This window comes from Papio anubis, chromosome 2 (assembly GCF_008728515.1).
Source record: "Papio anubis isolate 15944 chromosome 2, Panubis1.0, whole genome shotgun sequence".
Lineage (NCBI taxonomy): Eukaryota > Metazoa > Chordata > Mammalia > Primates > Cercopithecidae > Papio > Papio anubis.
Window position 1 is genome coordinate 82,883,882 of NC_044977.1, and position 16,871 is coordinate 82,900,752.

The following is a 16,871-nucleotide window of genomic DNA, read 5'->3' on the forward strand; positions in this document are numbered from 1 at the left end:
CCAAGTCAATAATTTGTGGGTAGTGTCCAGCCTAAGTAACCATAATCAGCACCCTATTTTTCTACCATGTTTTTAACTGTATATTTTCTGTGGCTACTTGGAACTACCTACCATATCTTGGAGATGGCTTGTATTTGACAGCAATCTCATGGATAACCCTTCTATTCTCCCCACACCACTTTATGGTGACATGGTTAGTTTCTCACATGCAAGATATAGCACCTTTTAATTAGGATTAATAATTCTTCCTTTCCTCCTCTTAAATGTATTTTTCTATTCTTCATTATGCCATGATTTTTATCTCAAGACAAGGGTAGATGAATTTCAAAGCTAAGTTATATTTTACAGATGCATTTTTGTTATTACTATAGGCCCTAGGAATTCTGCTTTCAGGAGATAACCATTGTTGAGATAATAACTGCAATTATCTCAGGAGATAGTCACTCTCCTGAGTTAGTGATTATCAGGAGATAATCACTATTCCTCAGTGATTTTTTTCTGTATAAGTCTATTTTTATGTTTAAAAATAAGCTCATATTACATGTAATGTTTTGTAAATTATTTTGCACTTATATATTTATCTTGAATAGCCATATCAGTGCATATTTGTCTACTCATTCATTTTATTGGCTTTAATATTATGTGGATGTTGCTGTAATTTACTTAGCTGGTCTTCTATTGATGATTATTAGGGTTGTTACCAAAAACCATATTTTCATGCTTTCTAGCATGCTTTTAGCCTAAGGACTGGCTAGATAGACTCCTCCCCCAGCCTCTGTATGTGTATGTCTGTGTGTGTGCAATAGCTTCAGTATTAAAGACTTGATGGCTTATTGACAATAGCAACCTTTTACTCTGAGTGGTTCCAACTAAATTGTGTCATTTCATACTTCTTTCTGATTAAAACTTCCTTGAAATTTCATTTTTCCCTAATGGGTCCCTTTCTATAACAAAATGTATAGATCCTATTTAGACATCCTTATCCACTCTGAAGATACAGTTTGAGATGAGAAAAAGAAAATCAGGACATCACTATAACCAGTTTGACTACATAACTTAGTGTTCAAACTGTGACCTTTCTGACAGTAAAAGGGGAGTGTTATTAACAATTACTTCAGTACAATAAGCACAAGCCAGAATTGTCCTAGGTAAAATGAGATACATGGTAACCTTATCTTTGAACGGCTACAAATAGGATTGATCACTCATCCATGCTTCTAGATTTGGAATAAGAAAGGAGAAATGGAGAGTCAAACTGTAAGGAAGAGTAGGAGGAAAGAGAGGGAAAAGTAAGAGGAAGAGTCGTTCTAGATACCCAGAATCTGGGTAACAGAATCAGTCACTGAGGGGAGAAACCAAATTCTGCTTTAAAACAAAATTCTCTCCTACTTAAAGTGTTATCTGAAGTTATTCCTTTTAGAGAAGCTAAAGTCTGATTAAATTTCTTGGGAGATCTATATTTCATTCCATCTTACTGTCTTTATAACAGATAATCTAAGTTTTTTGTGTGTGTGCTTTCTAAGGTATGACCTTAAGGACACAAGTAAAATCACGCTGGTGGACATAGAGCTGATTGCTGCAATGGGCCCTCCAGGTGGTGGAAGAAATCCAGTTACTCCCCGTTGTATTCGACATTTCAACGTCTGCAGTATTAATTCTTTTAGTGATGAAACTATGGTCCGAATCTTCTCATCTATTGTAGCATTCTACCTGAGAACTCGTGAATTTCCTCCAGAGTACTTTGTAATTGGGAACCAGATAGTCAATGGGACTATGGAGGTCAGTCAATAATGCAATGTAAATCTTTTAGTATTGCATATTTCCCTCATTTGTCCATTATTTTATTTTTTTATCATTGTTTCCCACTTAACTATCTGCTTTGGTCTTTGGTGTCAGAGAAACTGTTTAGAAGACCAGAGAATAGGAAGATCACAGGATTTGAAATGAGGGAATCTGACTTGGGTTGAGCCTTGACTGCTATTTCCTAGCTATATGACTTTGAGCAAGTAATTTGACATTCCAGAGGCTGTTTATTTAATGACTAAAATGGAATAAAACACCTATTTCACAAGGTTGTTTAAGGAAAACATCTAAAACTAGTATTTGCCACATCACAGGTATTTTGCTGTTAGGTTCCTACTCTGGTATTTGTCAAGTTTCTTCTGTCTTCCCTCTCATTTTTCATGCTTGTCTTAAAGAAATTTAAGCAGCTTATGAATACATTACTTTTAGTCAGACCATATAATTTATAAGTAGCAATGAAAAAATAATTATGAAAGAGAAATACAAGGGTAGAAACAGACAACAAGACTCCTCATATAGCCAAAGAACAGTTTTTAACTTATTTCAGATGTGTTATTTGCCTCTGTTCAGAGACTAGAGCCAGCCTCATCTCTAATGGTAAATGGGAAACAATATATATAAAGGCATGTCAGTCATGATCTTACCAAACTACACTTTCTAGAAGCTTGAAAAAGCAAGTTTCATTTTGTGATCACTGCAACAGGAAGCAAAAAGCTCCCTAGAATCCTTCCATCCATTTCCAAGAACATCAGTCTTATCTTCTAAAATTCTCCTCTTGTTTCAGTGGAAAGTGTGTGCTGTTCAAGTAAAGAAATTATGAGCGAAGAGATAGTACATTTATTCTGATACAGAAAAGTGCTTTTATTTATAAATATAATATTTATATTTCAGTCATGTCCTGGAAAATACAGGGGTGTTGGTCAGATAGAAGGGGATACAGAAAGCATCCCTGCCACCACCCTACCCCCGGCTTTTTTCTGTTTTTCTGTATTTGAAGCATTGTAGACCTACCATGTGTGGAGCTTGGAGTAGGTAGATGAATCACAGAACACATACAAATAAAAAATGTTGGCTAGGCGTGGTGACTTATGCCTGTAATCCTAGCACTTTGGGAGGCCAAGGTGGGTGGATCATCAAGATAGTCAAGAGATTGAGACTATCCTGACCAACATGATGAAACCCCATCTCTACTAAAAATGCAAAAATTAGCTGGGTGTGGTGGTGCGTACCTGTAGTCCCAGGCACTCGGGAGGCTGAGGCAGGAGAATCACTTGAACCCGGGAGGCGGAGGTTGCAGTGAGCCGAGATTGTGCCACCGCACTCCAGCCTGGCGACAGAACAAGACTCCATCTGAAAAAAAAAAAAAAAAAGTTGTTTAGTTTTCCTTTTTTGACTATATTATAAAAGGCTTAATTCACCTGCCTTTAAGTAGTCCCAGCTACTCGGGAGGCTGAGGCCGGAGAATGGCGTGAACCCGGGAGGCGGAGCTTGCAGTGAGCTGAGATCCGGCCACTGCACTCTAGCCTGGGCTACAGAGCGAGACTCCGTCTCAAAAAAAAAAAAAAAAAAAAGAGAACATTAAACTTCATTTGGTGAATTCAGTACATAGTAAAAATATACTTCATTTCCTTATAGCCAATTTAGATATAAGGAAGAAGGCAGTGAGGGAATAAGAGATAGAAGGGAAGAGAGAGAACAAGTTGATTTGTTTTGAAGTTGATTGTAGTAACAAGAAAATTATTTCATCATCTTCTTTGGAATGATTCAGCATGAGTTATCTGATTTCACTTTCTATAAAAGATTTTGTTTTTCACTATTTAACCTCAGATTATTCACCTTTAAATGGCATAACCATAATAACTGGGAAATAAAAGTAGAAACAGGTTTCTACTTGGATGGGCTTGGATGGAATCAGATGTTAAGTTCCCTCAGCTTTATAATGCCTGGTTGAGTGCTATAAGCCAAAATAAACATATATCCCATGCTAGGCTTAGTACTGTGCAATTTTCCAAGCCAGGATGATCTTTTTTCTTTTTTCTTTTTTTTTTTTTTTTTTGAGACAGAGTCTCACTTCGTTGCCCAGGCTGGAGTGCAATGGCGCGATCTCGGCTCTCTGCAACATCCACCTCCACCTCCTGGGTTCAAGCCATTCTCCTGCCTCAGCCTCCTGAGTAGCTGGGATTATAGGCATGCGCCACGACACCTGGCTAATTTTTGTATTTTTAGTAGAGACGGGGTTTTGCCATGTTGGCCAGGCTGGTCTCGAATTCCTGCCCTTAGGTGATCTGCCGAGCTCAGCCTCTCAAAGTGCTGAGATTAGAGATGTGAACCACCGTGCTCAGTCCAAGCCCTTATAATCTGATAGAGTAAATAAAATATTTTGTGTAACATTCCATTGGTTACATGACTTTGCTGATTATAAGCATTTTATTTTTACTTTGTTGCTTTTTTCATATTCAGATATATAAACAATCTGTGGAAAATCTTTTACCCACTCCCACAAAATCCCATTATACTTTCAACTTGCGTGATTTTTCACGTGTCATCCGGGGCTGTTTACTCATTGAAAGAGATGCTGTGGCGAGCAAACACACTATGATCCGTCTGTTTGTGCATGAGGTTCTCCGAGTGTTTTACGATCGCCTCATTAATGATGATGATCGAAGATGGCTGTTCCAGTTAACTAAAACTGTTATAAAGGACCATTTTAAAGAATCATTTGACAGTATCTTTTCACATTTGAGGAAACAAAATGCACCTGTGAGTATAGTGATTAAGAACATATTGAGTTAAAGCAGTACAATATATAAATTGTTACAATTAAGTTATATTTTAAAAAATCATTTCTTAATGAACTTTTTTTTAGCATTCCTTGTAAATAGGTGTTTGTTTTGAGAAGATTTATCTTCATAGGAAAGTATGCAACATAGAAGTTATTTAAAGAATAACACCTTATGTGGTAGGGAATAAATGATATAATAGATATAACGTGCTTAACATGATGACCATCACTTAGTAACCTACTCAATAAATGGGAGTCACCCAGAATGACTTCTGTAGCCTAACAACAATAAAACGTATATGATAGAAGATCTTACTTTTCTTTTTATATCCTAAGGATGTAATCTCAGGTACTAATTTTGTAAGTATATTATTTACTACCCTAATGTTTAAAAAAATTACTTTATAACATGGATGAAACAAAAATTTTATACAACATTTCTTAAATTTATTTTTTAAATGTTTTAAGTTTTATAATTTGTTGATTTCCTTTCCATAGGTAACTGAAGAAGACTTAAGAAATCTCATGTTTGGTGACTATATGAATCCTGACCTTGAAGGAGATGATAGAGTTTATATTGAAATTCCAAATATTCTTCATTTTAGTGATGTTGTGGACCAGTGCTTAGATGAGTATAATCAAACACACAAAACAAGAATGAATCTTGTCATTTTTAGGTACCTATATATGATGTTGATGCTTGAAATTGCTACCTGTAAAACGTTATTATGAAATGTTTAAAATGTACCAAAAGGTGTAAAGAAAAATACGGTGAATAACTTTGTCCCCATTATCCAGCATAAGACATAAAATATTAGTAATTTATTTGAAGTTCCCTGTTATAGTCACACTCTCTCACTGCATCCTGTGTCCTAAGAGTAGCAGTGAAAAGAAACTTTTTTTTTTTTTTTTTTTTTTGGGGAGACTGAGTCTTGCTCTGTCATCCAGGCTGGAGTGCAATAGCACAATCTCAGCTCACTGCAACCTCTGCCTCCTGGGTTCAAGCAATTCTCCTACCTCAGCCTCCCAGGTAGCTGGAACTACAGGCATGCAACACCACGCCCAGCTAATTTTTTTTGTATTTTTAGTAGATATGGGGTTCACCATGCTGGCCAGGGTGGTCTCGAACTCCTGACCTCAAGTGATCTGCCCGCCTTGGCCTCCCAAAGTGCTGGGATTACAGACATGAACCACTGCGCCTGGCTGAAACTTGTGTTTCTTAGAACTTTTACTATACATGTGTGTATTCCTAAATATATACGCAGTCTTATTTTGCATATTTTAAAACTGCATATAAATGGTATAATACTAGACATAATCTTCTGCTACTAGTTGGTTTATTCCATATTGTAAGAGTCAAAGAAAAATGAATATTTACCACTATATTGCATTCTATTATATAATTGTACCACAGTGTAGTCATTCTTCTGAGACAAATTTTAGGTGACTTCTAGTTTTTGCTATTATAAGAAAGGCTTTGAAAATTCTCATGCGTGTCTCCTTGGGTACATGTGTGAGAATTTCTCTAGGCTATTTTCCTATAAGTGGGATTATCATGTCATAGTATATAAGCATCTTCAACTTTACTAAATTTTGCCAAAACATCTTTAAAAATGATTATTATTTTTGAGAGCTTCCATTGTTCTTTACCTTTGCTGATGCTTAGGATTGACAGATATTGTAAGTTTTTCTAGTCTAAGGAGAGTGAAATGGTATCTCATTATCATTTTGATTTTAATTAATCTAATTACCAGTGAAGCTAAGCGCCTTTTCTGAATTTGTTGTTTTATAGGTAACGATCTTTTCTCACACAGAAATCTTAAGACACTGAAGAAACATATTTAATAAAAGTGATAAGATACTGCCAGTATTAGTTAATATTTCATTTTATTTGTATAACTTGTATATCAAGTTTCCTGAATTTGAACTTTTAATTAGTTTTCCCCTACATCGAATGATCCAGTTGTGACTGCTTTTGAAAAAATCACAGTTTTTGATAGTAAATTCTTTAAAACTGGGATAGTAACATATGGGACAGCAAAGTCATGTTCTTCTAGGAAAGTAAAACAGTAGTTACATGTAAATATACATTTACATTTTTATTGTAATGCATTAATAAAATTTTTATTTTGTGGTAGGTATGTTTTGGAACATTTATCAAGAATATGTCGAGTTCTAAAGCAGTCTGGTGGAAATGCTTTGCTTGTCGGACTTGGAGGAAGTGGTCGTCAATCTTTAACTCGTCTGGCTACATCCATGGCAAAAATGCATATTTTCCAACCAGAAATTTCTAAGAGCTATGGTATGAATGAATGGAGAGAGGATATGAAGGTAAGATTATGAAGAAGCCTAGTATCTAAAATGAAAACAGTACATTCTTTTACTTGTAAAGAGAGAACCAGCCTGTGTAGCTGTGTACTGAACTCCAGTGATGATGATGATACTGTCCATAGAGCATCTACTGTGTGTGCTGAGTTCTGTCCTGAGTGCTTTACCTAGCTTTTACCTAGATGATCTCATTCTATAGGTACAGCAATGCAATGCAGCAGGTGGGCTGTCTCTGTGTTTTACCGAAGCTGAGTGACATGTGATGCACAACAGAGCAAGACTTTCTAACTCAAGTCTTATCCACTACACTATTACCATGGCTGCTGCTTTAAAAAAATTGTTGTATAATATTTGTACATATTTATGAGGTACATGTAATATTTTGATACATGCATAAAATGAATAACTATGGAGTCAGCACATTTAGGATATCTATCATGTAGAACATCGATCTTTTTGTATTGGTAACATTGCATATCTTCTATCTTGAAATACGCAATACATTGTTAAATATAGTTGCGCTATTGTACTATTGAACACTACAACTTCTTCTAACTGTATGTTCATACCCATTGACCTGCTTCTCTTTATCCTCCCCTGCCTGCATCTCCTTTCTGGCCTCTGATAACTGTCTTTCTACTCTCTACCTTCATGAGGTCAAATTTTTGGCTCCTACATATAAGTGAGCACATGTGATGTTTATCTTTCTGTGCCTGGCTTATGCCACTGACTATATATTTATTCCAGTTCAGAGAGGACTTATTTCAGATACGGTTTCTAGCAGATTTAAACATGAACCTGATGATGATGATGATGGCATTAACGTTGTCTTAGTAGTAATCTAGGTTCTTTTGTTTCAACTTTAGCTTAAAGGACTCCCTTTAGCGTATCTTGTAGGGCAGATCTAGTGGTAAGGACTCCCTCGGTGTTTGTTCATCTGGAAAAGTTTTAATTTCACCTTCATTTTTGTAGGGCAGCTCTACCAGATACAGTGTTCTTGGTTGACAGGTTTTTATCTTTCTGCAATTAGAATATGTCACCCTACTTCCTTCTGGTCTGTACATTTTCTGCTGAGAAATTCACTGATAATCTTAAGGTAGTTCCCTTGTAGATGACAAGTTGCTTTTCTCTGGCTGCTTTCAATATTTTCTCTTTGTATTTGACTTTTGGCAGTTTGATTATATTGTTTTTTAGTGTGGATTTCTTTAACTTCATCCTAGTTGGAATTCATTGATCTTCCATAAAATGGAATTTTTATATCCACTTCTTTCCTCAGATTTGAGAAATTTTCAGCCATTATTTCTTGAAAAAGCTCTCTGTCCTCTCTTCCTCTGTCTCTCATTCTGGGATTTCCATAATGCATATATTGGTCCACTTGATGGTGTACCATAAATCCCTTAGGCTTTCTCCACCTTCCTTTATTGTCTTTGTTTAGTTTTTGCTCCATTAACCTGGTGATTTCCAATTACTTGTTTTCAAGTTGGTTGACTCTTGATTCTGCCTGATCAAGTCTAATATTGAACCCCTCTAGATAACTTTTTAGTTCAGTTTTATGTTTCGGGTCTAGAATTTCTATTTATATTTTATGGTTTCTATATCTTTGTTAATTCTCATTTTGTTCATGCATTGTTTTCCTGATTTAGCTCTGGGTTCCTTTCAGCTCACTGAGAAACTTTAAGGTAGTTATTTTAAATGTTTTGCTAGTCAGTTCATGGATCTGCATTTCCTTATGGTTGGTTTCTGGAACTTTATTTTGTTTCTTTGATTGGGCCACATTTCCTTATTTCTTTGCATCCCTTGTGATCTTTTTGAGAGTTGACCATTTGAAATAAAGCCACCCCTCCCAATCATTATGACTGGCCTCATTCAGGGAAGACCTTCACCAATCAACCTAGCTAGAGGTTCTGGGACCTTTCAGACCTTTTCTGAATGTGTCTTCTTTGAGGTTGTACGTGTGCTTTTATTGTTGCGTGTATGAGTGCTTTTGACTGTCTTAATTTGCTGTTTCTTCTCAGGGGCTTTCAGTTGCTGATTCCGTTGTATTCCTCTGCCCTTGATCTCTTGCTCTCCCTGGTGCCTGCCTGTAGAACTGCAGCTTCTGCTGCTCTAACCCACCAGGGAACTCACCCTGTTTCAGTGGCCTCCAACCTGGTGTCCAAAATAGGCCATTGTTCCTGTTAGCACCTGAAGGCAGGTGGAACAGCCCCCACACAAGCCAGTATTCTGGGCTCAAGTTCAACTATATTCCTTCTGTCCTGAGGAAGGAGCCAGGATTTGGATGGTATTCTCTGGATCTCCCCACACTATGCCCAGTTGGGGGAGGGGCTAGAGTGAGAAAAATATGAAGTACTGTCTCACCCTTTTGGGAACAGTCCCTTCTCTTGTTCATGCTCTTTTTTGGGTGCTGCAGCCACTTAACTAGTTTCCAAAGTTCTCACAAAGGTAATTGTGTTCTATATATTGCTAATACAGTGTCTTCAGGGTAGAAAAGGGTCTAGAGCTTCCTAGCCCATTATCTTACTGATGGTCACTTTCTCGATTCTTCATTTGTAAAATTTGGATAATACCACCTATTTCAAAGATTATTATGGTTAAATTATATAATGTATATAGGGTTTTCTTAATATTCCTGACATATAATTAATATCAATTTTTTTTATTGAGATGAAGTCTCACTGTGTCACCCAGGCTGGAGTGCAGTGGCACAATCTCCACTCACTGCAACGTCCACCTGCCGAGTTCAAGTGGTTCTACTGCCTCAGCCTCCCTAGTAGCTGGAATTATTGGTGCCTGCCACCATACCTGGCTAATTTTTTTTTTCCTGTATTTTTGCTAGAGATGGGATTTCACCATGTTAACCAAGTTGGTCTCGGATCACCTGAGGTCAGAGGTCTGAGACCAGCCTGGCCAACATGATGAAACTCTGTCTCTTCTAAAAATACAAAAATTAGCCAAGTGTGGTGGAACGGACCTGTAATTGCAGCTACTCAAGAGCCTGAGGCAGGAGAATCATTTGTAGTGGAATGAACCTGTAATCTCAGATACTTGGAAGGCTGAGGCAGGAGAATCGCTAGAACCTGGGAGGCAGAAGTTGCAGTGAGCCAAGATCGTGCCACTGCACTCCAGCCCAGGCAAGAGAGCGAGACTTTGTCTCAAAAAAACCAAAAAAAACAAATTACAATGATGCTCATGACAATAAGTTAAATATGTTTGTGTATATTGTATTGTAAAGTTTATTTTAAATTAAAATTTTTATGGTTTTTTTTTTTTTCTTTTTCTTTTTTTGAGATGGAGGCTTGCTCTTGTTGCCAGGGCTAAAGGACAATGGCACGATCCTGGCTCACTGCAACCTCCACCTCCTGGGTTCAAGCGATTCTCCTGCCTCAGCCTCCCGAGTAGCTGGGATTAGAGGCATGTGCCACCATGCCCAGGTTATTTTGTATTTTTCGTAGAGACAGGGTTTCTCCATGTTGGTCAGGCTGGTCTCGAACTCCCAACCTCAGTTGATCCACCTGCCTGGGCCTCCCAAAGTGCCGGGATTACAGGCCTGAGCCACCGCACCCAGCACAAATTAAAATTTTTAGATTTTTTTTTTTTTTGGAGAGGTGTCTCACTTTGTCACCCCAGCTGGAGTACAGTGGCATGATCATAGCTCACTGCAGCCTCAACCTCCCAGGTTCAAGCAACCCTCCCGCTTCACCCTCCCTAGTAGCTGCCTGTGGGACTACAGGCATGTACCACCAGGCCTGGCTAATTTTTTTTTTTTTTTTTTTTTTTAGAGATGGTCTCTCATTATGTTGTCCAGGCTGCTCTCAAACTCCTGGGCTCAAGTAATCCTCCTGCCTCACCCTCTCAAACTGCTCAAATTACAGGGGTGAGCCATTGCACCCAGCCTAAGATTTATTTTGATATAATATTAATAATTATAAACCTGATACAATACTACTTTAAAAACTAGACTCCCTAGTTTTGATGACAGAAAATTATTTCTAAGAACAAAACAGCCTTCATATTGGAAGATGGCTGTAATGGGGAAAGGACGTAGTTGTGTACAATATAAAAATCCACCAGTTATTTTATGGAGTGAAAATATTAGTTAATATTTAATGATTTAAAATATATGGTTTTACAATGTAGAAGGTTATTTTTAAAAATAACTTACAGAAGTTGTAATGCTATTTCACTGTGAACTACAGCGAGTTTGTATGCTGACAAATGTTTAACAACCAGCTTTCCAGGACTGGGGGTGAGAGGGAGCCTCTGATGGTAGATTTTCCAATTTCCATGATGTAAAAACTGCCCCATGGCTCATCTGAAGCTCCCAACATGCTGTCACTGAGAAGAGAACTGAAAAGAGATATGCATAGAACACCATGACATGGTATTTTACTGTATTGATACAATAGATTGAAAAAATTTCCAGAGTATAGATAATAGTAACATAATAAAATAGGAGATGATGAGATTTAAGCATTTACCTCTCTTTAAAATATAACTAGATTTTTGTATAATTGTAAGTTTATATAATTCAATTTTTAAATCCTGGCTATGTTTTACAAACTTCTGACAAGTCCCTGAAATTTTAACAGTCAGTTCTAACAAGCCTGTACAAGTCAACTTCAGCACACTACTGAGCCCATATCTTATATTAGGAATTTGGGTTGCCGTTGACCCCTGCACAAAAACCCCAGCCTGTCTACACTGAAGTGTCTAGAGGTAGACAGGCTTTTGACAAAGCTGAATTTAGGGTATCAAATTATGTCCTTAGTAATAACTCTTTCTATCTCCTGACACAACTCTCCTCCATTTGGCTTCCTTCTCCAGCAGGCTCATTCCATGAGGCAAACAGTTAACTCCAAGTAATTAAGGTTACTGGCCTTTATATATTCCATCTCAGAACAGCCAGGATTCTTTCTGTTTCAAGTCCGTCTCAGTCCCTGACGTAAGACTATGGTTGGGCCCTGCTTAAATCATATGCCTTCCTCTGAATCAGTGATTATGTCTAGGGGTTTGGGGAAACTGACCAGTTTGGCTCTCCCACCCAGGGGACAGAGGCAGTGGAGGCCCCAGATGACAGCCCCATTAGAAGTGGGGAGAGGTACTGCCCTAAAAATCAAAGTGTTGTTATCAAAAGAAGGGGAAAGTGAGGGAAATCAAAACCAACAGATGTCTACCATATTCTGCTTACAAGTACATTTTTATTTTTTAAGGGTCTGTTAAGGAATGTGGGCATGAGGGGCCAGAAGACCGTCTTTCTCATCACAGACACTCAGATTAAAGAGGAAGCTTTTCTAGAGGATATTGACAGTGTGCTCAATACAGGAGAAGTGCCTAACATTTTTGCAGCAGATGAGAAACAAGAAGTGATGGAGGTAAACACTTTTGGGAAAGTACTGCTCCTAGCACAAAACTTTATTTCTTGAAACCTTTTCTCAGCTCTTCAGGATAAATATAGTTTGTACATATGATTTTGGGGGTAATTAAAAATTTTAAGTATATTAGTTAAATACATCATTGTTTGGTGAATTTTAAATTGCTTCAACCATAGTTATGAGGCATAATTTTTGTTTTGTAACTCCTATCTTCATAATAATGGCAGTTTGTTTCACCTGTTTAATGTTATTTAGCATGTTTTATGAGTGATTAGAGAATTTTAAATCATCTCTTAAGGTTACACTGATGTAAGAAAGCATGATTTTAATGCTACTTTATTAGTCTTTGTCGTTTACACTGGTTAGTAAATTTTTGAAAAGTTTTAATGAAACTATCTTATAGGTTTGATACCTCTGAAAGTCTTGTTTGTGATTTAATTGACAAAAAATACAACGGTGACGTGTCCACTACTGTCACATACTTTAACCCTCATTTCTAAGATGAAAGTAATGTCACACTTTCTCATTACCATAATCACTTTTACCCACAAAATATATCACTCACACCTGGATATTTAATTCCCCACCTCCAGCCATAACATCTGGAGTGAAATGGACTCACACTTTCAAGTACTCTGCTTTTCTGTTCCATGAAATGGCAGCACAGATAAGAGTTCTTCCCACATGGGGTTGCTGTGAAGTTTGAGAATCAAACAAAATAAAGCACTTATGTAGTGTCAGGCACTTACACAGCCCTCAGTAAATGGTGCATTACCAGTTCATAGTATGGAGTGTGGAAGGAGAAAAGAGGACAAAACAACACAACAAAAACCCATGTTCTTTGCTTTTATCTGGGATATGTCAGAGATGTGACCAAGGCTGCGAATTAGTGGTATTCTCCTGATTTATAGAAGAAATGCATCATCCATATGCCCATTCAAGGAATAGTCACCTTTGGGAAATGGAATTTCCTAAGCTTTGCTAGGCTGTCCTGCTGCTTTAGCTATTATCTATCTTTCATTCCCATCACTTTGCTACTAAACTTTTCCATTTCTTCACTATTTCTGTTATATATTTGCTATTTTATATACATCTATATTTTTTAAACAGTATCATATTCAATATACTGTTGCAAAACTTTTTTTTTTAGTTATTTTATCTTGCTTATCTTCTTGTAGCACAAAATACACTGTGTGTGTGTGTGTGTGTGTGTGTGTGTGTGTGTTTCTAGAGATGAAGTCTCACTGCTCTATTGCCCAGGCTGGAGTGCAGTGGTGCAGTCATAGCTCACTGCAGCTTCCAACTCTTGGGCTCTTACCTCAGCCTCCCAAGAAGCTAGGATTCCAGGCATGAGACACCACTTTATTATTTTTAACTGTTGTATAAAATGCTAATATGTGGATCTTTTACATTTATAACTACTTCCTTACTGATTGATACTTCAGCTGTTTACATTTTTTCTCTTAAAAACAATGTAAAATTGGCCAGGCGCGGTGGCGCAAGCCTGTAATCCCAGCACTTTGGGAGGCCGAGACGGGCAGATCACAAGGTCAGGAGATCGAGACCATCCTGGCTAACACGGTGAAACCCCATCTCTACTAAAAAATACAAAAAACTAGCCGGGCGAGATGGCAGACGCCTGTAGTCCCAGCTACTTGGGAGGCTGAGGCAGGAGAATGGCGTGAACCCGGGAGGCGGAGCTTGCAGTGAGCTGAGATCCAGCCACTGCACTCCAGCCTGGGCAACAGAGTGAGACTCCCTCTCAAAAAAAAAAAAAATGTAAAATTATGTCTCTATACATCTTTGTGAACTTTTGTGATTATCTTTATAAGGTAAATTCTTGGCAGATACTTGTTTTTAAATTGTAGAATTTTGAGTTGGAAGAGGTTTTCTACATTTAAACTATGTCAAAGTCATCCTATTGATATGAAACCAAAATTTTACAGATATTTACAGGGAGCAATAAAACTTCTTCATATTCTAATATCCACCAATCTCACTGCCAGCTTATCTATTTTTATTTACAAGGTTTTTATTTTCTGATATTCCCTAGGGTGTTCGTCCAGTAGCTCAGGCTGGCAGTAAACATGATGAACTCAGCCCCTTAGCCCTGTTTGCTTTCTTCGTGAATCGCTGCAAAGATAATCTTCATGTCGTGGTGGCCTTTAGCCCCATTGGAGATGCCTTTCGAAATCGCTTGAGACAGTTCCCATCACTCATCAACTGCTGTACCATTGACTGGTTTCAGGTTTGTCATTTTTCTTGGTTGGAGGGGGAGGCAACTAACTCTTTTGGAATTTTAGTGAAATATTTGAAAAACTTCATTAATATACATTCAGCAAGTGTTTGTTTCTTGATCAGTTACTGTAATGACAGGCGTAATGTTCAGCACCAGAGACTGATAGGACTACATGATCCTCACAAGGAGCTTACACTATAGACTGGAAGATAGAAAAAGCAGTCAGCAATCATGATTATATAAGACAGCCATAATGTTGATGTGCAAAGGGTATACATACGAAGGCAGTGAATTTCTGAGGCATGAAGATGAATTAGTTACATAGAGGGGGAGTGTATTAGGAATCAATAGGAAATTTGTATGTAAAGAAATTTATTATGAGGAATTGGCTCGTATGATTATGAAGCCTAAAAAGTCCCAAGATCTGCAGTTGGTAGGTGAAAGCCCAGGAAAACCAGTGATGTAGTTCCAGTCTGAAGGCCGGCAGGCTCAGGAGCCAGGAAGAGCCAATTCAGTCCAAGTCTGAAGGGAGGGGAAAAAGAACCAATGTCTCAGCTTGAAGACAATCATACAGGAGGAATTTGGGGGAGGATCAGCATTTGTGTTGCGTTGGATTGAACAAAATTGGACAAGGACAATTGAATGCAGTCCATTAACATTAGGGAGGGCACTCTGCTTTACTCAGTCTATAATGATTTAAATGTTGAACTCATGTAAAAATACTCTGACAGAAACACCCAGAATCATGTTTGACCAAATATCTGGGAACCTCATGGCCCAGTCAAGTTGACACATAAAATGAACCATTATTAGAGAATAGTACATGGAAAAGGAGAAGGGTGGGAAGAGGTTGGCTCGTCTGCCCCACTGAAAATTGTTTGGTATAGCTGGCTGGCATTTTAAGGGCAGCAGCAGTTGAGTTGGAGCTTTGGGTGCGTATCAGGTTACAAAGAGATTGGCAAGGTATTCCTAGGAATTTGGTTTTATACCAGAGACATCACAGTGGCATCAACATATTCTTAGATAATCTGCATTTAGGAAAAAACCAAAACAGTTGGAAGCTCTGTGGTGGGTGAATTACAGTAGGGCAAAACAAGAGACAGGAAAACCAGCTAGGCAACAATTTCAGTCAAGCTGGAAGCAAATGATGAAGGCCACTGCCTCACCTAAGACAGACTGCCACTGCCTGTGTAAAACCATTTGGTATTCATACTTTTGAGAACAGTAACTCATGGTACCTTCTATTTGATTGTTTTATGTGCAATAGAATGTGGACTGTGCATTGACCCTGGATAATTTTTTTAAAAAAATTAGTTTCTGGTTACTGATTTGTTTTATTCTCTTTGCCTAATTCTTATCAACTGCATTCTGGTTTTGTTTGGGAAATCACCCTCCATGTAACTATGTATCAGAGGGATTGAATCATGGTTGGTCTAAGTCTATATATATATATATATATATATATATTTTTTTTTTTGAGACAGGATCTCTGTCGTCCAGGCTGGAGTGCACTGGTGCAATCTCAGCTCCCTGCAACCTCTGCCTCCTGGGCTCAAGCAATCCTCCCACCTCAGCCTCCAGAGTAGTTGGGACTATAGGTGTATGCCACCATGCCCAACTCATTTTTAAATTTTTTATAGAGACAGGGTTTCTCTATGTCGTCCAAGCTTGTCTCCCACCTCAGTCTCCCAAAGTGCTGGGATTATAGGCATGAGCCATTGTGCCCAGCCCTAAGCCAATATTGGTGCTCTCAGGCGGGCACGGTGGCTCACACCTGTAATCCCAGCACTTTGGGAGGCCGAAGCGGGTGGGTCATGAGGTCAAGAGATGGAGACCATCCTGGCCAACATGGTGAAACCCCGTCTCTACTAAAAATATAAAAGTTAGCTCAGTGTGGTGCTGCACGCCTGTAGTCCCAGCTACTCAGGAGGCTAAGCCAGGAGAATTGCTTGAACCCAGGAGGTGGAGGTCGCAGTGGGCTGAGATTGTGCCACTGCACTCCAGCCTGGCAACAGAGTGAAACTCCATCTCAAAAAAAAGATATATATATATATGTATGTGTGTGTGTGTGTGTATGTGTGTGTGTGTGTGTATATATATGTGTGTGTGTATATATATGCTTTCATTTCTCTTGCTAGTGATTGTTTTATGCCTGAGCCCATGTATGAACCATTCCTTGCCAGTGGGTCCTGGGGAGCTTTGGGGAAAAAAAGTATTTTCACTATAAAAGGAGTCACATGGTAATAAAAGGGCCTTTTTTTGGTCTCTCAATCTTGTTGCTTGAGAATGTGATGCCCATAGCTGCAGCAGTCATCATGTCACCATAATGGGACAAACCCAAGGATGA

The 16,871-nt window shown here is 38.3% G+C and overlaps 1 protein-coding gene across 1 annotated transcript in view; it reads left to right on the forward strand.

Moving 5' to 3' along the window:
* Positions 1-16,871, forward strand: part of DNAH12 (dynein axonemal heavy chain 12) — a 255,190-nt gene that overhangs the window by 151,155 nt on the left and 87,164 nt on the right. The window contains exons 42-47 of the mRNA XM_031663269.1: positions 1,524-1,779; positions 4,264-4,563; positions 5,084-5,262; positions 6,724-6,916; positions 12,124-12,285; positions 14,339-14,533. Of these exons, the coding sequence (XP_031519129.1) occupies positions 1,524-1,779; positions 4,264-4,563; positions 5,084-5,262; positions 6,724-6,916; positions 12,124-12,285; positions 14,339-14,533 (1,285 nt within the window). The remainder of the gene's footprint in view (positions 1-1,523; positions 1,780-4,263; positions 4,564-5,083; positions 5,263-6,723; positions 6,917-12,123; positions 12,286-14,338; positions 14,534-16,871) is intronic.